Source organism: Priapulus caudatus, unplaced genomic scaffold, assembly GCF_000485595.1.
Source record: "Priapulus caudatus unplaced genomic scaffold, Priapulus_caudatus-5.0.1 Scaffold398, whole genome shotgun sequence".
Taxonomy (NCBI): Eukaryota; Metazoa; Priapulida; class Priapulimorpha; order Priapulimorphida; family Priapulidae; genus Priapulus; species Priapulus caudatus.
The window spans coordinates 116589-139390 of record NW_014577459.1 but is presented as its reverse complement, the minus strand read 5'-3'; the positions used below and the strand labels follow the sequence as shown (position 1 = coordinate 139390).

The window sequence follows — 22802 nt, the reverse complement described above, 5'->3', positions numbered from 1 at the left end:
TTATTATTATAAAGTTTTGTTTATATTAAGATGCCTAAGATAACTCAAAATAAATTCATTAACAACATGTGCCATGAGCCCTTATGACTAATTAAATGTAAATGATTTTTTTCAAGAATTGAGTAGGCCTATAATGGTGCAGGTAGAGGTAAAGTCATCTTTATCACAAAAAAGTATAAAAGAGTGAGACGTTCCCTTTACGTGCTACGGGTACTGCATGTGAATATCATGAACCGCATTCATACCTCTGTTCATGTAAGGAGTAGCTGGCATCACGGGGAAGGCTGGGGTCGTGGGCCGGTCTCTCTCCATATCCAGACGTATTGGACTTATCTGTTGCTGTACACCGAACTGCTGATCATGACGCTGCTGAGTGTGGTCCTGATGCTGCTGCTGTGTGTGGTGCTGCTGCTGCTGCTGCTGGGTGTGATGCTGATATTGTTGTGAGCCACCTGCCATTTGTTGCATCCTTACATGCTGCTCTGTGTTAGTGTCCAACTGACGCCTGTTCTGGTATGGTGTAGCCGGCGTCACTGGGAAACCTGTAGTTGGTAATAATATCAGGAGTGAATAATAATAGACTTGTTATTATGATAGCAATATAATTATTATTAATTAATTAATTACTTATTGTTATTAATTAATCATAATTATTATTATTATTAATTATTATTATTATTATTATTATTATAGTGATATTATTATTTACTCTTGATATTATCATAGACTAAGCATATCTTAGTTGCTTATTAGTATTCAATAATAATATGCTAAGAGCGAGAACTTGGGAAATACGCTGATACCTATTGCAAGAATTCACATTTTTATATATTTGATGTATATATTATTAAATATTATGCAGGTACTGATCATCGCACAGGTGGAAAGAAAACTGCACGCGAGCTAGGTGGTTCCACTCACTTGGTGTCTCTGGTCTGTCTGGCGGTGGGGGTCGTTCAGGAGGAGGTGCTCTCTCGGGGGCAGCATGAACCTCTGCCTGCACTGATCTGGGCAGTGACTCAGTAGTGGACCTGTCGTTAGCTAGCCGGGCTGTCATCGTGATGACGTCGTTAAAGCCGCCGTCCTAGGTGAGAGTGAGAGCGCAGGTGTGATACAAATGGGTACTCGTACATGAGTGGAAACGAACGTGAAAAGTTTGATATGTATACACACAAACACATATTCGCACACACACACGCGCGCACACACACACGCACACGCACACGCACACGCACACGCACACGCACACGCACACGCACACGCACACGCACACGCACACGCACGCACGCACGCACGCACGCACGCACGCACACACACACACACACACACACACATACTCGCACGCACGCACGTACGCACACACATATATACGTGACAACTAGAAAGCTATCGTACGAACTAATCTAAAAAATGTGCATGGCTTTTCACTTTTAATTTTGTTGCGTCTGATAGATTCACAACTTTGGACACGAGTGAAGCCAAACGAGCAGTAAGAGGCATGACGTAACACGTTACAGATGCTATTGCACGGTGCTGCCATCATACGGCAGCAATCAGTTGGAATGAAGTCAATGCGTCGCGTGAAGTAACCGTAAGTCAATCAATACGACGTTGGTCAATACCTGTTGATTTCCGCTCTGAATAGCTATTCCCTTGCCAGTCCTGTCTGCGGCCAACTGCAAACCTCTTTCCAGATCGTCCACTTTTGTGGGACTGTACCCTCTCTGGCTTCCTGTGCGCGTATGCGCGAGACAGAGAGATGTCACGTACCATACTGGCATCCCACACTAATAATGTCACATGCACAAACTGCAAACTCGAGCTAAACTTCAAAGTGGCCGTTTTTCTCCTCCGTAAACAATGTACAGGATAAAAAATATATTGAAAATCATTAGCAAGTTCAGAGAACATGCTCCGAGTAAAATTCAACTTACTTTGATCATGCTGAACACTCCTAGATTCTTGCTGGAACCTATACTCCTGATTCACCCTGGCCTGCTGCTGTTGCTGCTGCTGTTGCTGTTGCTGAAGCTGCTGCTGTTGCGGAAGCTGCTGCTGCTGCTGTGAAGCGTATCCCGGTGAGTACACCTCCCGAAGAGGAGGAGGTTGCTGCTGCTCACGGGGATGCTGCTGTGGAGGAAGCTCCTGTCTAACAACAGTCTGCTCCAGGAAGGGAGACTGCTCTCTGGGGTTCACCTCCTGCCTGTTCATCGACTGATTGCGGTCCTGGGACTGCTGTGACCACTGCTGCTGCTGCTGGTACTGATGGTGAGAGGAAGAAGAGTTAGCCTGCTGCTGCTGCCTCTTTGACATGGAGCTCCTCTCCATGGTCGTCTGGTTTGCGTGGCCGTCGTACATGTCGGTTGGCAGCGGTGCGGCCACTGGTGCAGTCCTTATCGGCTGCGGCTGCAGAACTCGGACAGCTTGTGACTTCCTCGGAGCGACCTCTCTAGTGATCGGCTCCTCTGTGGCGAGGCCACTCATCTGCAATGAGTCAGTCGCCACAGTTGAACGCCGTCGTATGTTCTCCTATTTATGCGTACTTTAACTTCTTATTTAGTTTTTACTTTTTGTTTACCCTTTTACGTACTTTTACGTCTTTGCTTATTCCAAGGTGCCATTTTCAATACTTGTATATTTCAAATCGAACATGCCAATTTCTCGGTCATTCTTAAAGGCATGCTATTTAATGTCAATCACATTTTAATCATATAAGATTTGTACATTTCAATACAAGTTTCCTGAAGATATTATCTCGCATAGATTCTATTATCACAGTCTTGGCAACACTTAAACTAATTCTACAAATATCATAGATCTATTATTATAAATTTCATTCGCACGCCTCTAAACGCGCAACATATTAAAGTATTTCTTAAAGTATAACTCACCCAGTAAAATAAAACGCATTGCTCAATCTAATGTGTTACACGCAACATTTTTACCCTCCGGCAAAGATTCAGAATTTCTACTATGTGGTTGCATATATGCGGTTGCATGTTATCTTTATTACGCATTTGATCTTTCTCTCATTTTTTTTATCTTTGCTCATCATTTTGCTCAGCAGCCTTATGATCCGTTCACAGATGCCTTGCCAATCACGACCCAGGAGTTATAATAGAGAGATCATTTTATCAGGAATGTATAATATAGATATAATATATAATATAGATATATATTATATATAATAAAATATATAATATAATATAATTCATTAAATTCACATAATATATATACATATTATATAACGTAGGCCTATATATATATATATACATATATATATATATATATATATATATATTATACTGCTATATTATACTATAAGTATATGTATAATAGGTCTATATTATACACTCTGGTTATATCTCACCTTGCGCGCTATATCGTCTTAGTGTAGGCACGACAGGAGTGGGTCGGCTGTCCGAGAGAAGGGCTGGCGGGGCTGATCCGTAGCACGGGGCTGTGTTTCAAGCTCTCTGCGCGGCAGAGGAGCTGGCAATCGGTGTTCTCCATCTCCAGGTCGCTGCGACCTCGTACTGCGAGACACCCCTTCACGCTTCTCAGCGACGACTCATCCCTGCATAAATCATATATAATGATAAATGACATAAATGATGGATGATAATAATAATAATAATAAATGATAATAATAACACATAATAATCAATCAATCACGACTTAATGGCGTCGCGGTCGTTCTACAGTGTAGCGCTATCCATTATTCTCGCCGAGAAATCCATCGAACATATCACACGAGGATTCTCTCTCCCGAAATATCTTCTGCTGGTAAAATTTTGTGGAGCAGGTGCCTCAGCGAGTGACCAAGAGCAGGTTGAGAGGCGGTGAGAGCAGAGTTTAAAAGGATGGTTGAGCGGTGAGAGTGCTAGAAAAGAGGAGGTTGAAAGTGAGAGTTAAGAGGAGGTCGAGAGTGAGAGTGTAAGAGGGGGTGAGAGTGCAGAGTGTAGAGGAGGTTGAGAGTGAGAGTGTAAGAGGAGTAGAGAGTGAGGGTGAAGGGAGGCTTAAGTTGAGAGTGTAAGAGGAGGTTGAGAGTGAGAGGTAAGAGGAGGTCGAGAGTGAAAGTGTATAGAGGAGGTTGGAAGTGAGAGTGTAAGAGGAGGTCGAGAGGAAATGAGAGAGTCGGTGAGAGTAGGGAGGTCGAGAGGTGGAGGTGTAAGAGAGGTCGAGATGAGAGGTGTAGAGGAGGTCGAGAGTGAGAGTGTAAGAGTAGGTTGAGAGCGAAAGTGTAAGAGTAGGTTGAGAGCGAAAGTGTAAGAGTAGGTTGAGAGCGAGAGTGTAAGAGTAGGTTGAGAGCGAGAGTGTATAATGGGGTTTAGAGCGGTCATCACCTGGCGCTCTGTGCGGTCTCCTGCAGTGAGTCGAGCAGCGCCTGCATGTCGTCCTCAATCTTCTGCTTGTATACGAGTGTCGACGTGTCCACCTGCCGTCTCTCCGTCTGTAATACGCGACCGACGACACGCTGTGCTTATTATCTGCCACGTTCGTCATAAACGTGCCACATAGAACCAGGAGACCAGCAACTATTATACTTAATATCAAGAGCTCTTCTTAATATATCGTGGACGGGCTCTTGATAGAATAAAACCAAGATCATGGCGTTTATTATATTTTTCGGGGCCTATTTTATTTTAAAATGTGCACAATTTGGATTTATTATTGTGGAATGTGTTATGCAGTGATCGGTTGCTCTCCGGCGCGGTTGACTCATGAGCGAAGTTGTAGGAACGTACCGTGTTAGTACTTGGCACGGCATACTGGTTGATATTCTGGTAGTATCTTTCGGAACCCGGCGATAAGGGGGGCGACATCTGACTGGCACTTCCGGCCCTCGTCCTCGCCACAGGTGGCGCCACCGCGGGATGATCGCGATCGCGGTCGAAGGAGGTATCGGAGTGCTGTCTTTGCAGGGGACGCTGGTGGCTCTGCCATGCGCGCGGTGGCGGCTGCTGCTGCTGCTGGGGCGAGTTGGCCCTCCTGCTCATCGGTGAGCTAGGTGCGCTGCCCAGCCGCGGGGCCTGGTAGATGGGAGGCTTACTGGCAGTGTACGGACTCGTCTGCGATGGTGGCGACGCGGCGGCGGCTCCGCCCGTCTCTATGAGAAGCTGGTTGTCGGTGAACATCTCCCGCTCCTGCCTATCGCTCTCCGACCGGCGCATGCGCGTCTGTACGTCCCGCAGCTCGCTGACAAGCGCCTTCGCCGTGCCCTCGTCCCAGTCCTTGCCCTCCTGGCGCGCACGCAGCTTCTGCTTCTGCGCCAGCAGCCACGTAGCGTGAGCTTGCTCGTCCTCCCTGCCTGGCGCCGGCCCCTCCCCCCGGGACATCCCCTCCAACCTGCGTGGCGAAATAGCGGGTACTTAATGTGCGGTCACGAGATCTCGCCAGACAACGTCTGGTGCGGTCAAGAGATCTCGCTAGACAACGTCTGGTGCGGTCAAGAGATCTCGCCAGACAACGTCTGGTGCGGTCAAGAGATCTCGCCAGACAACGTCTGGTGCGGTCAAGAGATCTTGCCAGACAACTGTGGTAGTAGTTGTTGTTGTTGAGTTAGACAGTAGATGGTTGCGGTAGTATGGTAGTAGTTAGTCAGTACGTTGTACAAGAGCACACAAACTATAGTAGGTGGGAACTGTAACGGTTTGTGTACTCTTGCTCGTATTACTGTGCATGCTGGTTATGCTCATGTTCATGTTCATTCGCAGATGTGGCGAGCAAAGTGTGTTGTAAATTTCACACGATGATGTGCGCTACGCAGCTACTGTTTTTAATAAGACCACATCATAACGGAACTTTGGCGGTGCCAATGGGATCACGTAAAATGTGAAGAAACTAGCAAGAAATAGTGAAAAAAAAAGACAACATGGGAATGGAGAATAGGGCGGATGGTGGATCGAGAGTTGTCAGAATAAGAGGACAGAATAAAGGAGGAAGCGAGTAGAGCAAAGAGTCTGCGCCATGTATTGTCTATAATACACATTTTGAAACAGATCAGCACCTGTCTATTTTAACGTGTATCTTGACCCAAGACGCGAGACAAAAACCTATAGCTGCACATTAAACAAAAGTAGGTATGTTTATACAGTACTCATTTTTGCACGAGTAAGAACACTTGGTTTGACCAATCCCAAGCAACAAAGCAACAATGTTACTGATATCAGGAGTTAATAAAGACAAATTTGTCTTTATTAACTCCTGCTGATATGTAACAGTATTTTGTTTTACTTGTGAATGGTCTACTGCAATGCGCCTACTAATGCAAACATGAGCCAAAAACCACGCATGCACATCATACGTGATTTGCGCGTGCGGTGCGTGTTGCTTGAGCTTTAAGCATGCGTGCCCGTGCGTGTATCTGTGAGCGTGCGCGCACGTGTGTATTTGCGTGCAGACTATAATTATAAATCATGCAGTTATCTAAAATAATAAGAACATATCAAGGAAGTGCTTGCTAAATATTACCTAAATAGAATTTCGACAGAATTACGGTAAAGATTCGCAACGAATATAATATATAAGTGAATTCACACAAAAATCCGCCAAAACCACCCAAAATCTCAGTGGAGAAAAAAACCAACGTAAAAAGCGTTGGCTGGCGGCAGCGTTTGTACCTTCTGTAGTGCGGGTAGTCTTCGTACGGATTGTTGTAGTCGACCTTATAGCCAACACTCATGTATTTGCGGGGCGGGGCGGGGGGCGACGCCCCAGGGCTAGTCAGTTTTGGGCTCACTTTCGTGTAGCTGTCTTTCTGAGTGTCCACAGTAGTAGTAGACCTATACGTGTACGAGAATCGACAGACAGGGTTAGTCCGCCTGAACACGCGACCCAGAGCATAGAAAGGTTGTCACACCATTGACATGCTGTCTCTCAGGTGTCGCAAGGGTGTGCCTGGGTGTGCGTGGGTTCAAGGTTGTGCCTGGCAAGGGTGTGCATGGGTGGTGCAAGGGTGTGCATGGGTGGTGCAAGGGTGTGCATGGGCGGTGCAAGGGTGGTGCAAGGGTATGCAGGTGGTGCAAGGGTGGTGCGTTCAGGTCAAACGCAGGTGGTGTTCGCAAAGGCGAGTCGGCTCATTTTTGAGGACGCTTTTCTGAGACATCATTTCCCGTTGTGACAAGATTTCCCACCCGGTCAGACGGATAAACATAACTGTTAAGCATACTGGTAGCTGTTAACATTAAGCATTGTTTACAGTGCTGCTGCCATACGGTACTCCAGAGCGAGTGCAGCTGAAAGAATACCAGTTAGTGAGAATGCACGAATGACACGGAAAGTAACCTCCGTGAACATTGAAATAATTACCGAACGTCGAGTATAATCAAATAAATAAGACAATAATATAGTATAAGACAAAATAAATAAGAGCATACTGTGCGTGCAACATTGATAGCATTAACTATACATATCATCAGAAGCAAAATCATTTTCCATAACTTAAGATGATGGGATATGATTTCCTCCTTGATAACATTATAGCAGAGACATGCATAATATCATCATGAGTGTATAATTAAGCAACGTATAGATTATATCGCTAATAGATCTATATTATACACTCCTGATATTATCGGATAGTTACGCCATATGACATGCAATGTAATGTATAATTATGCTACAAATATCATTCGATCACCGTCGCTAGATAGTATAGCATTCCCGGTCACTATCTTGTATGAGTAGGTTGAATAATTCGAACTATTTGAACTTTTTGAATTTTTGGAGTTGTAATTCGTAACTGTTGTAAAAATTGAATTTGTTTGAGCTGTATGTCTGAATCCTGTCAGTATGTAACTAAAAACTCAAAAAGGAAATTAGTACTCCCACAAGTGTGTGTGTTTGCAATTCCATAAACTATAGTTATCTGCGAGGATTTATACTCGGAACAAAATCAGAGGTCAAGTAGGCTTTATATAAGGAATACAATTTGTTCCGCTTCAATCTATAAAGTATCCAATGATGAAATCCAAAATCTATTGAATATATATGTATGTTCATAAGATTCTGGTTTCATTATATTTCACACATCTCACTGGAATGCTCATATTTAAAGCGAAGAAAGGGCTTGCGCAAAAAAAAGAAGTAATATTCATATGCATACACACCTAATGAAAACAGTGATAGACAAGAAGATGAGACATCTTGTAAAATGTAGACACAACCCAAAACTCATCTCACAAAAATCGAGACGCCGAACAAGATACCGATACAAGAGTTAACAGCTGGCAGCAACATGAAAAAATAAACTTACTTGTGTTACACTTGACTCAAATCACAAAAACGTATTAGCAATTCTAACATTTTTGCATATGCAATGAGGAAGAGGTGGGCAAAAGCACAGCTGTCAAAACACATCGCATTCATAACTCACTTCATGTCTGTACAAATGTACCTCAACTGCACGTAGACACAGTTGTGAGAAAGATTGCCTTGTTATGATAGACATATCAGATTAGTTGTATTTGACTGGTTGTGTTTGGGTGCCAACGGAGAACCACGGTACTGACCTGATGGGCGGCTTAGGTGGGCTTGATGGGGTAACGGATGGACCGTTGCTATACTTGTCGCTTGATGTGGTTGTGGTGAGTCTGTACACCTGGTTATAGGACTTGCTAGACTCTGCCTCCGCCTGTAGGGAATTTAGAAATGCATCACTGATCAATGGAATCTAATAGTTAGTTAGACCACAGACGCCCACAAGTGGTATTATGATACGATATGTTTCTGTGATTCCCAAAGATTCTGTCATAATTGGTCAATAACAAAATTTAATATAGAATGTAAGAAAATGTGTTTAACAACATCAATTAGGAACACATAACATGTAATTTCATTTATTAGCCTATATTTCGAAATAACAAAGGATGCTGGTGTGGAGGTAAGAGTCGTAAGTAATTTTAATCTGCTGTCTCTATCACTTAACTGTGAATTAAATTTAAATGTACAAATCATAAGTGATATTAATCAATATCAATGTAAGATATTCTATATGGTATCTTTTCGTTATGTTCATATAGTTCGTTATGCGAATACTGCGATCTTTGACACACTATATAAGTTTGGCTTCCAACTGAATATTCGCCAGATGTCACTGTGATGCAGTAGGCTAGTGTGCACACCTGCTGTAACTACTCCCTACCATGCGTCTTCCCCAGGATTAATTCCCTCAACAAAATGCACTCAATTTTCGTAGGAAAGGTTGTTCAGCTTGGAACGAGCTAAAAGGGGCTGTTTAAGCTAGTATAGAATGGGACATTAGAAGACCAGCAAACATGGTTTATGTGATACACGGGATTGTTAGTGAACCTGGTGGGAGCTATTGAAACAGCTTTCCCTACTTCAAATTTTAATATAGAACAAAAACTGTTCGCCCACAAGCACGTAGGGAACGCTACGTTTGGAGAGAATTGATAGATTTTTACTGCTACTGTGCAGAATTTTCGGGTATTTTCAGAGCTATATTGCCGCCCACTAAGGCACACATACATGCACGCGCACACACTTTCACTCACACGCGCACGTACGCACTCGCACAGCAACACGCCCACACGCACGCCCGCGCTCACACGCACGCCCACGCTCACACGCACGCCCACGCTCACACGCACGCACCCACGCACGCCCGCGCCCACACACACGCACGCGCTCACACACACGCACCCACGCCTGTATGCACGCACGCACGCACGTCCGCGCTCGGACGCACGCCAGCGCTCACACGCCCACCCACGCTCGCACGCACGCACCCACCCACGCACGCCCACGCTCGCGCTCACACGCACGCACAAACACGTACCGTACATCTATGATGATGACATCTGCTATGGGCTGCCATGCAGGGCTGCCATGCGGTAGTTAGTGGAGTCTTACCCTATAGTTCATTACATCATGCAATCCCACCTGCTCCCTGTCCAATCCCGCACTCTCCAGCATGTCATTGAGCAGCGCGTCAAGGTTGCTCGCCTGTGCGGTGTTGAGGCCCTGCTTGGGACTGGGGGCGTTGTCTGGACGCTGCAGCGGTGGCGGGTTGCTGTTGCTGTTTGCGAGCACGTGACTGTGCTTTGGAGTCACGGCTATCTGCAGCGTCGTGTTGTACTGCCCTGAATTGTCAACGTGCGCGCTTATGATGTTACGTCGCAGAAGAAATCCTGCTTTGCTGTGGTGGGGTTTCTCGTTGGCATACTACTCTGGTACGATAGAATAGCGTATTATGTAACGAGGGTACAATAATTAATGTTATGATATTAATGCTAGGTTAATAGTCTATTATATAAATTCTTGAAATAGTGGGGTTTTCTGGTATAATATCTTGAACTATAACAAAATCAGCGGTTGCAATGCATTACGATTCGTGCAGTAACGGTGCCGTTGGCGTGTTAGAATAAAGTTGGTACAATAGAATAGCGTATTTAGTAGCGAGGGTATAATAATGAATGTTATATGATATTAATGCTAGATTAATATTAGTCTATTATATCAATTCTTGAAATAAGATTCAAAACGATAAATTGCATTCAAAATGACAGAATTGAACATTACTTCCTAACGGCACATTTAAGTATACATTAGTGCTATAATTAATCTCGAGTTATACTAACCACAGACTCAGTTGTTTAACATTCTAATGAATAAAACAGTGAGAGGACATGCTGCCGCTAGGGGGCAGGGCAGAGTTAGCGTTTCTGATAGTTAAATAAATAGCCGTGAAGGCATGCACTGGGAATATGTTAATATGTCAGCATGATTATGTGCCTCAACGACAAGAAGTGGGAGGTGAGTCCTACCCTTTGGCATGCTGCTTTCCCATCCATTCTGTTCCAACATTCCCCCATTGTCATGCACGTCTGTAAAAATAACAACAAAACGTCAAACACAACACTCATGCATGCCACCTACCGGTCTGACCCGAACTACTGCTGATGCCGCTGTCCATGCTGACGTGGGGGCCATTTTGAACCTCCTCGTTTGTCGCGCTACTCGCTGGCTTCCGTTTAGTGACCTCTGCATAAAGACTGCCATCTACTGGGCCTTGCGTGTGAGTAATTTCTTCTTCTAAGGTAAGAAACGTACAAAGTTGGACAATTCATGGAACGCACGCTGGAGTTTGATATGGCTACAGAAGACTGAAAGGGAAACAACATTAGCAAGTGTTTACCGGTTTACTAGATGACAAGCGCGGTTTCCAACATCTCCATAACCCCACAACAAATACAGAAAACATTTTTCACATTACCGATTTATGATTTGTGACAAGAGAGTGAAGAACAGTTATGATATACCTTCTCCACCATCTTCTGGGTGCACGTTGAAGTTTTCGTAGGAGTCTGCACGCACTAGAGCATCCATGCTTGTATCGACGGGTATAGCATCAAGATCTGCGAGAAACATTCATGAAATAGAAAAGAATTTAAGGGGGAGAATTTAAATATAAAAAATTTGATTATGTTAATTGCAATATATTATTATTATTATATATATATATATTGCATATATATTAACAAAACCTGACCATTTGATTAAAACCAAAAATTAACATCACACATCCTATTCGCTCCTCTTAAATGTTTCGCTCCGTTTAAATGTAATCCTCCATCTCTTAAATGTTTGACACGCACCTGTGAACACTCTGTCAGGCACTGAGGACAGCATCACCTCCACTTTACCATGATCCGGGAATCTTGAATCTGATGGCACAGAAATAGCACAACATTGAACATCATGAAGAGCAAGAACGGCACGTGATAATCATTTAAACAAATTATACACAAAACTGCCAAACAATTACTTTCTATAAATTCTTTTCTTTCACACGTTTACACTCATCGAAGTTGTTCACAGACTAGAATAACCCTCCCACCATTAGTTCTGCAACCTAATGACTGTACACCCATCGAGTATTTTGCCATAATTATATGACACAACTCGGGAGTATTTATCCGCCATGTTGCAGACAATTATATCATTAGGCGCAGCTCCCAAGGGAGGTTAATACGGCTACTACTATCTTTGAACCTCAAGGGTGACATAAAGTATACAAACGATTGCTGAAACAACGCTAGCTGTCACTAGACAAATTGAATGCTCGTCGAATCCGACTGTCATCCCAATACATTCTGGTGTCAATTGATGCCAGCAGCAACACAGCCGTGAAATTCTCCTAATAATAGAATGAACCGTTCGTTTGTCGCTTGCTCGTTTGCGCCCCCCCCACAGCAATGAGCAGACGACCACGAATAGCGCCGCCGCCAGTCAATCGCGGCTATTTCTGGATTGCATTGCACGCGACAAGAAGAAGAATATACACAGACGTCGTGACGAATGGATAGGTTTTCATTAATGGCCGATGCGGCAGCGGGCGCCCCTCACCAGTCGCCGCGTCCACTACATACCGATACAGGCTCCGTCCAGCACTAACCCCGCGTCCACTACATACCGATACAGGCTCCGTCCAGCACTAACCCCGCGTCCCTAATATACCCGGATATCAGGCTCCGTCAGCACTAACCCGCCGCGTCCACTACAATACGACCCGCTCCGTCCAGCCAACCCCGCGTCCACTCATACCGATACAGCTCCGTCAGCACTAACCCCTCCCGCGTCACTACATAATACCGATACAAAGCTCGTCCGCACTAAGCCCCCTTCCACTCCTACCGATAAACTCCGTCCAGCACTAAACCCCGCTTCCACTACATACCGATAAACAAGCTCCGTCCAGCACTAACCGCTTCCACTACATACCGAATACCAAGCCCGTCCAGCACTAACGCCGCGCTTCTCACTACATACCGGATACAGGCTTCCGTCCAGCACTAACGCCCGCTTCCACTACATACGCGATACAAGCTCCGCCAGCACGTAACCGCGCTTCTACTAACAGTACCGATAACAAAGCTCCGTCCCCTCTTCTTCCTCAGAGCAGCCGGTCGTTTGCGACTGCGCACGTGTGGAACTGGGAGGCATGAAGATGACGTCACAAAGAAGCAACGCGCGATGTCTTGTGGTAGCACTTGACGAGGATGTCTCCCCCGCAGTCTGCCAGAACCGGATCGACGGCGAGCGTGATCCGGTTCCGTGGCCGTCGCTCGCAATGTCTAAATGAGCAAACAACACACGACGTCACAAGTGCCGTGTACAAGATCATCGTACGAACCCGGCCGCGCTATTTTTTTTCAGCAAATAGCTTTCTTTTTTTTAAAAGATGCATGAAGACAGCACTTGCTGAGAAACACGACGTCATGATCAAAACGTGGCCGACGAACCAGACGTACAGATCATCGTAACACAACCCGGGCCCCGCCATTTTTTGGGCCCAAATAACGATTTACGTTCAACAAAAGACGCAAGCGTCTAAACTAACGCAAGAGTCTATCAATATTGATAGACTCCTGAATTAAACAGCATTACTAATAAAGGGAATACATAAATAATAATAATAATAATAATAATAATAATAATAATAATAACTTGGCCTAATTTTTTGCCCCAAAAGAATAGTTTCCTTAAAAAGACGCGCGCAGCTCTAATAACGGCAACTACGAAATAATTTATATTTATAATTATAATGGGGGTAGCCAGATCGGAACGTGGCCCGCGAACCACATGTACAGATAATCGTGGAACTTGGACTCATTTTTCGCCCAAGCGAGGCGAATTTTCTTCAAATAATAAGCAGCTCTAATAACGGCAACTACGAAATTATTCACATTTGTAATTCTAATGGGGAAAATAATTGTTATAATATGTTTGTAATTCAACGGGGGAAAACGAGGCGTATGTTCATTGCGCTCTTCCTGTGAATTGCTGCAATTAGAGAATTTGAAGCTAAGAGTAATATCTGTAATGACCAATTTCCATAGAATGCACGAGTGCGTTACTGAGTGCGTGCGTGCGTGCGTGCGTGCGTGCGTGCGTGCGTCCTTGCGTGTATGTACAAACAGTATTTAAATAGCGGAGAGATATAGTAAGAGGGAGAGAGAGAGAAAGAGAGAGAGAAAGAGAGAGAGAGAGAGATTCTAAACAACTATCAGGCCGCTAAAGTCACAGATTTCCTGTCCGATATAATGGCTTCAGAATATGATGTCACCGTATATCTATGTTATCAGAACTATTCTATATACACCACATGGTTTTGTACCTTTGGACACGTGTAGAGTGGATGCAGTACTGTTGACAGCGACAGTTGATTGTAATAATCGTACATTAGAAATTAAAAGCGAACTATAATTATAAGGTGAACTATATAAATTTATAGGTGTGCCATTAAATAAAGAATGCTGACATAAGCGCACAGTATAGGCATACGTTAAGTTACTAAGCTAGCCAGACAGCTAGCCAATTAGCTAGCTAGACATCTAGGTAGTTATACAGCTAGGTAGATATATGGATTGGATAGCACGACTGCTACTTACTATACTCCTGACGTGTACACCGGCTGCATGCCCTGGTAGACCTTGATGAAAGGTCTGCAACCTGCAACACCGCACACAGACAAGGATCAGCTTCGACCAACCCTGATCAGAAATGACATAGTTTATAAGCCGGAAAGTTGCTGCGTAGTTGTAGATAGTAAGTCATAATTAGATCATTCATAATATCAATTGTGATAAAATGTCTAGTCTATCGATTGATGGTATGATGATATTCTTGGCTGATATTCTATATTATATGATGACTATGACAGGCCGGCTACGTACCTCCTTTAAGGTCGAAGTTTGGCGCTCCGTAGATCACGACCTGGTGCAGGTACAACGGCTGATTGTTCATCTTAATGTTGCCAGACAGTAGCCCAGAGAAGTACTGAATGTATCTAAAATAAAAACAACAATAGTTACAGGCGTTAAACGGATAATAAAATGACTAGATATTGTGAAAAGGAAGTGTGCGCGGAGGATAGTCAACAGTTCCTGCAATGGTAAATGACGTTGATTGGTTGTGGTATATCTGTACAAAGAAGCGACAGATACGCGACTCGTTGAAGATACAGAGCGAGAGAGCCACCCACCGTTTATAAAAGGAATGTAAGAGATGGCATCTAAATAGTGACTGACTTACCTTCTCTGGGAAGGGTGTGTAGCAAAAGCAAGCTTATTGTCGTAGTATCTCTTCATTGCAAATCTGTCCAGCGCATTGTCGGCACTTGCGCAGATGTTGCAATAGTGCATGTATGATGCAACCACTACCCCCATCCTTCCTGTTGAGCCCTGAAACACAAATAAATCACGATGTCAGGCAGGTGGGAGGGTTGACTGGTAAACGTGTGGGAGATTCAGCAGGTGGACGGAGAGGTGAGTGAGTGGGATTATGAGAAAGGAGCTTCATGGCGAGCAAGAGATAAAAAAAGAGAAAGAGAAAGAGAAAATGGTGGGTGGAGAGATGAGAGAAATAAAGGAAGCCGGGAGCTGTAAAGATGGAGAGTGAGAGAAAGAGGGGCAATGAGACCACGTATCCGGACAGTGGCAGGGGTCCTGACACACATTCAATACAAGCCTCATAATGGCCTTCGAGGCTTATATCCTATCTTAGTGTTGCTGTCAGCTAGTCAAACGCACCTTGCAGTGTAGCACAGCCACATGCTGCGGGTCAGAGCTGAGCCACGAGTCTATGGACTTGCAGATGCTACACAGATTCTCAAGAGGCGGTGCTAGGTGGTCTGGCCAGCCAAAGTCCATCACCTACCACACGATGGAGAAAAAGATATAATCAAAGTCATGGTAGATTTCCATGCAACCAGGTACTGTGTACATGTCTTCTCTCTCACACGCGCGCTCTCTCTTTCTGTCTCTCTCTCTCTCTCCCTCTCTCTCTCTCTCTCTCTCGCTCTCTCGCTATTCTCGCTATCTCTCTCTCTCTCTGTCTCTCGTTCTCTCCCGTCTCTCTCTCGCTCTCTCGCTTCTCATCTCTCCTCCCCCCCCCCTCTCTTCTCTCTCTCTCGTCTTCTCCTCTCGCTTCTCTCTCTCTCTCTCTCTCTCTCTCTCTCTAATATTATACTATATACAATTCCTGTGAATTCATTGATTTGTGGCACTATTACTAATTATTACTAATTATAGTGCTATTATTGACTAATTTGGAGACACCGTGTTCGCGGACACGACTGCTTACATGTTTGTTGAGTTTAGGGATGTCATAGCGCCGCTCTGAGAGGTTGAAGATCATGTGCTTCTCGTCATGTTTCGTCTGTAGCATGCGCGTCACTTCGCGCAGGCTCGCCTTGTACGTCGAGTCCAGCCCGCCATCAGGAAACGCAATCGCTGTAGTGAAAAACAGGAGTGTCATAATCTATTATATATTATCACCAGTGTATAATTTAGACTATCTATATTAGGCCTATACACTTCTGCTGTTATGTAATATTATCAAGAGTGTATAATAGTCGATATTATACGCTCCTGATATTCTGACACTCATTGTAAGAACGTACGGACATCAAGGCACGCGAAACACACCCGTGTGTGTTTAAACCATAAAAATAATATACTAGTCAGACTCTAGTGACTCTATATATTTCTATAGTTTAAACTAATTGCACGTACACTCAAAACAATGCGGACGACATAGAACGCAATGATGTCAACTATTGTGTCAACATTAGTCTCACAAATACACGGGGAGCACACGCTTATTTACTATTTCTACATTGTCCCGCATGCCGACAAACACGCGATAACCGCTTATCAGGAAAAACACAGCCTGCTGTTATTTTTGAAAAGTAAATTGCTCCGAGTTCTTAAATGCGCTGCGGGCGAGAACAATAACGAAAGATTCCCGCAGAGAAATCAACACTGCAGTGACGGAGGCGGCGGCAGCGGCGGCAGCGGTGGTGGCACACTGCCTCGCTGATCAATAATTATAGACATCTGCATCCACGCGGTTACGGTTAGGTTAAAAGCGGGTAGAAAGGATAAATAATACGTCGAAAGAGTCTCGAATGACACCGCAAACGATTTGGGGGTTTAATTCGAAATGGTATTATATCGATCAAATGCGAACCTCTAATGCAAAATCGTTCGATCGCAAAGTTTCAGATGACCTTAATAACAATTAAACAGATCGATATTTCAGTGCGTGAATGCGATAGAAAGAGTGACATTACGTGAGAGCTACCGCACAGGAAGTTACATTAGAACCATGATTTACGACGAAGCAAGAAATAGCACAAGGAACTGATTATATAATAACAAACGAATAAAAGGGGCATGTGCGTTCCATTGGGGAGTAGTAAAATCGTCCTTATAGAATCACAGCCAATAATAATAAATACTTGATATCGTAAATCTGTTGCGAGCGTTTTTTGGAATGGAGCCTTCCAGCTAAATTCATACAAATACAAATGAAGAAGATATCCGGTAAATTGTAATAAAAAGTCAATAACATTAACTCTCTAAGCGTCTGCTTAAGGCACAGTCGTCACAGTCGGCACTGGTCGTTATCTTCCCGTTCTTGGTCGATGATGTGATATATACCATATAATTATTAAGAGCTAGTAAGACAACGTATATAATGTAACATAATGTAATAGAATGTATTATTAGCTCTTGCATATATATATGCAAACCGCGTCTGCAGCACGATAGACCAGCATAACGTGGAGATCAAGCAAAAATCTATTCACTCAAGGAAACATTGTGGCATCAGGCACACATGGGAAGTAAAGATCATGGATAGGGGGGTGAACGAATGGCTCTCGTTGCTGAGAAAAGGGCCGGATGTCAGGACGAGGGCGGCCACACTCACCAATAATGCGCTCCGTGATGTAATGAAAGTCCACATCCTGCAGATCTTCTCTGCCGCCTCTGTAAAAAGACACGCATGAATAATAATAATAATAATAATAATAATATTTATTGATTTATATTGCGCACGTTACATGCAAATATGTTCACGTGCGCATTACAGAGTCTGATTATAAAATACGAACTGCAACACTGTAACATATAGATACTAAAATTACGACAATCCTATAACATTTCCTGATTATAAAATAGCGGGGGTTAATGGCCTTTCGCTGCGCTGCGATTTTTCAGGATGACAAAACAGCGGGCGAGCAGTTGTAGTTTGCGTGTTCTCTTGTTTGTGAGAAAGAGCAAACTCGTTTCTAGTCTCGAAAAACAAGTGCGCTACGCAATACAACGTGCAAAGCGTCTATGCGCGACTATGCTAATATCTTAGTGAAGAATACACTCAAGCTTTTGCTAATATCTTAGTTAAGTTGAACGTCTCAGCTTGACGACGTCAGAAGCTGTAGACAACACGAAGCTATAACTCAACGAGGCGCCATTGCTTGCATCGGGAGATATTTATACCGTCAACTCTCCCAATACCGACCACCTTCGGGACGGTCCATTTAGTTTCTGCGTAATTCGATTTACAAGGGCGGCTATTCCAGGCATATCTTACATGTCTCAGATAGCGTTGGGACTTAAAATTCGTCCTCGGTTTTGAAGGCGTTCGGAATTTAGAGAGTTGGCTGTAGTAGCTAAGTGCGGATAGACAAGGTTAGATGTGCAGATAAGAAGTAGTTCGTCGGTATTTTACAAAAAGATGGAGCATGAAGTTGCTTAACTCCGGCTCCACCCAACGACGACATAACCGCGCGCGTCCTGTACTGAAAAAGCCCGGCAGCACTGCCGGCCGGTTACACATCTGCTCTAGGCGCGCATTAGCGAGCGAGATTCTGTCAACAGCTGCACCGCGTTAATCACAATTGTGTTTGTTGTTTCTGTTTATTTGAATTTCGCTGCTTTCCCCACTCGCACGGCCGATTTCCGGCGCATATACGGGGATGACGGGGCTGGGAATGTCTCCACTAATAGCCTCAAAGGAGGAACCGATGGCAAGGTTACCGAGGATTGGCAGAGGGAATATGCCGGCAGCATCGGGTAGTGACGTGACAAGATGCGAGACAACAGCAGTGCAAACGAATGGGACTGCGGGAAGGACCAGACTATGGAACATCTCATGAAATGCCCCATCGCCTGGAATCTCTTAGAATCCAGAGCCCTGTAGACCTGGAGACCTTATAGCTTTCAAGCAACCGTGCCGGCGCCTGTGTGCTGCAGTGGCTAGGAACGAGTATAGTGCAGTGACCCGAGAAGAAGAAGAAGAAGAAGAAGAAGAAGAAGAAGAAGAAGAAGAAGAAGAAGAAGAAGAAGAAGACGACGACGACAGCAGTGCAAACGCTGACGCGTGAAGATCAGGCGGAAATGCTATCGAGGAAACTATATGTCCGGTTACTTACTTCGATGACATCTTCGTTTTGATGCTGTTCATGATACTTCGCGATGCTTGTTGTTGCGTATCCTGAAAAAAACACCTAAGAATTAATCCAACTGCACGGAAAATAAAACCAACCACACGGCAATACATGCCCAAACTCTGCACTTAGTACTAATACACAATGATGCGCTAAAATAGCTAGAACAATGTACTAGATAATAATACATGTAACATTATAATGTAACATATATATAACATCAAGAGCTAATAAACGCACAGGTGTTTATTAGCTCTTGATAACATACATGTAACATATAATGTATTATTAGCTCTTGATAATAGTAGTAAGGTACAAGCTGTACGTTAGACGTAATAAAGTGAACAGCTGAACTTGCGCGGGATTAGCGTACGCGAGAAGGACCACGTAAATGCGCATTTGGATGCTACTAGTTCGTTTTTTAGTGCTCTAGTGCTACGATGGATCAGGAATCCGCGGCCGTAACAGTGCAGGCTTCGAATTATAGTTATCCTGTAAAAGCCTGAAGTCAGAACTTTATTTCTGCGTACAGTTTGTTGTTGTAGGTGTTGTTGTTGTTGTTGTTGTTGTTGTTGTTGTTGTTGATGATGATGATGATGATGATGATGATGATGAAAATAATGATGGTGATAGCATGAAGTTTGCTTACTCGGCTCCACCCAACGACGACATAACGCGCGCGCGTCCTGTACTGAAAAAAGCTCGCGGCAGCAACTGGCCGCCGGTTTTACACATCTCTCTAGGCGCGCATTACGCGAGCGAGATTCTGTCAAACAGCTGCACCGCGTTAATCACATTGTGTTTTGTTGTTTCTGTTTTTATTTGAATTTCGACTGCTTTCCCCACTCGCACGGCGCGATTATGCGGCAGCATATACGGATGACGGCTGGAATGTCTGCCACTAATAGCACTCAAAGGAGGAACGGCGTGGCAGTTTACGGCGAGGAATATGGCAGAGCGGAATATCCGGCAGAAATCGGGTAAGTGACGTGACAAGATGCGAGAACAACAGCAGTGCAAACGAATGGGACTGCGGAAGGAGCGGCAGACTATGGAACATCTCGATTGAATGCCCCATCGGCCCTGCAATCTCTTAGATCCAGAGGCCCTGTATGACTGGAACCTAATAGATTTCAAGCAACCGTGCCCGGCGGCGCTGTGTGCTGCAGTGCTAGGAACGAGTATAAGTGGCAGTGACGCCGAGAAAGAAGAAGAAGAAGAGAAGAAGAAAAAAGAAGAGAAAAAGAAGAAGACGACGAAACGAACAAGCAAGTGCAAACGCTGACGCGGAAGATCACGCGGCAAATGCAATTGAGGAAATCTATATGTCGACGTTTACTTTACTTCGATGACATCTTCAGTTTGATGCTGTCATGATACTTTCGCGATGAGCTTGTTGTTGTGCGGAGAATATTCTGAAAAAAACACGGCTAAGAATTAATCAACTGCACGAAGAATAAAACCAACCACAGCGACAATACATGCCCAAAACTCTGCACTTATAACTAATACACAATGATGCGCTAAATAGCTAGAACATGACTAGATAAATAATTACATGTAACATTATAATGTTAACAATATATATAACATCAAGACTAATAAACACACAGGTTTTTAATTAGCTTCTTGATCACATACCATGTAACATATAATGTATTATTAGCTCTTCGATAATAGTAGTAGATACAAGCTTAGCGTACGACGTAATAAAGTGAACAGCGAACTTGCGCGGATTAGCGTAGCGCGAGAAGGACCACGTAAAATCGCACTTTGATGCTAGCTAGTTCGTTTTTTAGTGGCTCTTAGTGGCTACGGATGGATCAGGAAAGCGCGCGCGCGTAAGCAGTGGCAGGCTTCGAATTAAGTTATTCTGTAAAAGCCCTGAAGTCAAGAACTTATTTGCTGCGGTACAGTTTGTTGTTGTAGGTGTTTGTTGTTGTGTTGTTGTGTTGTTTGGTTGTTGTTGTTTGTTGACGACTGAGATATGAATGATGATGATGATGAAATGATGTATGGGTGAAGATGTGATGAAGATGATCGATGATGAATGATGGCTGAAGATGAGATGATCTTGGGCCGACGATGCGATACGATGACGAGATGATGATGATAATGATAATGATGATGATGATGATGATGTATGATGATGAATGAATGATAGATGGAATGACGTGTGTAGTGTAGTGTACAGCAGTACGTGCTTCGGCATAAGTAACGCCGCATATACACACGTATACGGCACGCACGATTCACAGCCACGTAACGCGTCACACACCAACGCGCAACACCACACACACACACACACACACACACACACACACACACACAGTACACCACAACACACACGACACAGCACACACACACCTACCACACACACACTCACACACACAACCCAGCACCCAGAGGGCGCCCAGCACACCGTCCGCACAACGCACACAGGCGCAACGCAGACACCCACGACGCAGCACGCACGACACACAATCACGGCCACGATGCAATTTTTTAAGATCGCTCAGAATCCCACGGCTTGATTGAATAGCCGCGTTACCATAACGCTACACTTCCAACATTTGTGTCACACATGTTAGCTGTAGCTGTACGACCTATATATTCTTTCCATTAGCGCTGAGCTCGCATAGCGTTCTCCAGTGCCGTCTCAGTCAATAGTAAGGTGTCACACAAGTGGCACTTTAGAAGCAGACGGAATAATGGTAAAAAGCAAGCGATGGCGAAAAAGAAAATAGAAAGACTATTTGCGAAACTCAAGCGTAGCTCAAGCACTTTCGCAATCTGACAAAGAATTAAGCGCGCACTATCACGCACAGTTGGGTGCACGCACACACGCACGCCTGCGTGCGTAGGCACATGTACGTACACGGTCTACTATGCGCATGTTTAAACATTATCAGAGGTAAAACACAGCGTTTATGGTTTTGATTTTACGTGTGATACTACGTGATATTGATATTATTTGTTGTGATCACAACATTCGTTTTTCTCCTCAATATACATATATCCTTTTTATCCAATTGGATTTTGTCACCCAGCAGCACATAACTATAATATGTTATATAAAGTTATTACATTACTATAAGTTTTAAATTTGCCTATACGTATGAGACAATACTGTATATGTATATATATATATATATATGCCGTATTAGCAGAATTCTGTTGAATGAGATAAATGTTAGTAAAAATTACGAATGCTATCATTCAAAGCATCTCAAAGTATAAATAACATGTGTATACTAACGGAAGAAATTGCCATTTAAATCAGATCATGTCAATCTATACACCCATGAGCGCTTACGTGCATGCAAACTGAGTGGCTCCATTTTTACAGACGGATCTGCATAACTTACTACACGGGGAATAACTTGAATGTGCGCGAATCTTTTCTTCGTGTGTGTGTGTGTGTGTGTGTGTGTGTGTGTGTGTGTGTGTGTGTGTGTGTGTGGTGTGTGGGTGTGTTGTGTGTGTGTGTGTTGTGTGTGTGTGTGTGTGTGTGTGTGTGTGTGTGTGTGTGTGTGTGTGT

At 44.0% G+C, this 22802-nt stretch overlaps 1 protein-coding gene across 1 annotated transcript in view; it reads right to left on the bottom strand.

Annotated features, from left to right (window-relative positions):
- Positions 1-2397: 2397 nt before the first annotated feature.
- LOC106809942 overlaps positions 2398-22802 on the bottom strand; it is a 58800-nt gene continuing 38395 nt past the window's right edge. Inside the window, exons 4-22 of the mRNA XM_014813180.1 lie at positions 19247-19308; positions 17743-17801; positions 16111-16259; positions 15558-15680; positions 15061-15209; positions 14703-14815; positions 14419-14478; positions 12951-13100; positions 12704-12787; positions 11622-11690; positions 11286-11381; positions 10903-11058; positions 9877-10106; positions 8514-8635; positions 6624-6785; positions 4749-5349; positions 4347-4453; positions 3371-3577; positions 2398-2484 (exon numbers count right to left, since the gene is read on the bottom strand). Coding sequence (XP_014668666.1) covers positions 3379-3577; positions 4347-4453; positions 4749-5349; positions 6624-6785; positions 8514-8635; positions 9877-10106; positions 10903-11058; positions 11286-11381; positions 11622-11690; positions 12704-12787; positions 12951-13100; positions 14419-14478; positions 14703-14815; positions 15061-15209; positions 15558-15680; positions 16111-16259; positions 17743-17801; positions 19247-19308 — 2691 coding nt within the window. The 3' untranslated portion in view covers positions 2398-2484; positions 3371-3378. The remainder of the gene's footprint in view (positions 2485-3370; positions 3578-4346; positions 4454-4748; positions 5350-6623; positions 6786-8513; positions 8636-9876; positions 10107-10902; positions 11059-11285; positions 11382-11621; positions 11691-12703; positions 12788-12950; positions 13101-14418; positions 14479-14702; positions 14816-15060; positions 15210-15557; positions 15681-16110; positions 16260-17742; positions 17802-19246; positions 19309-22802) is intronic.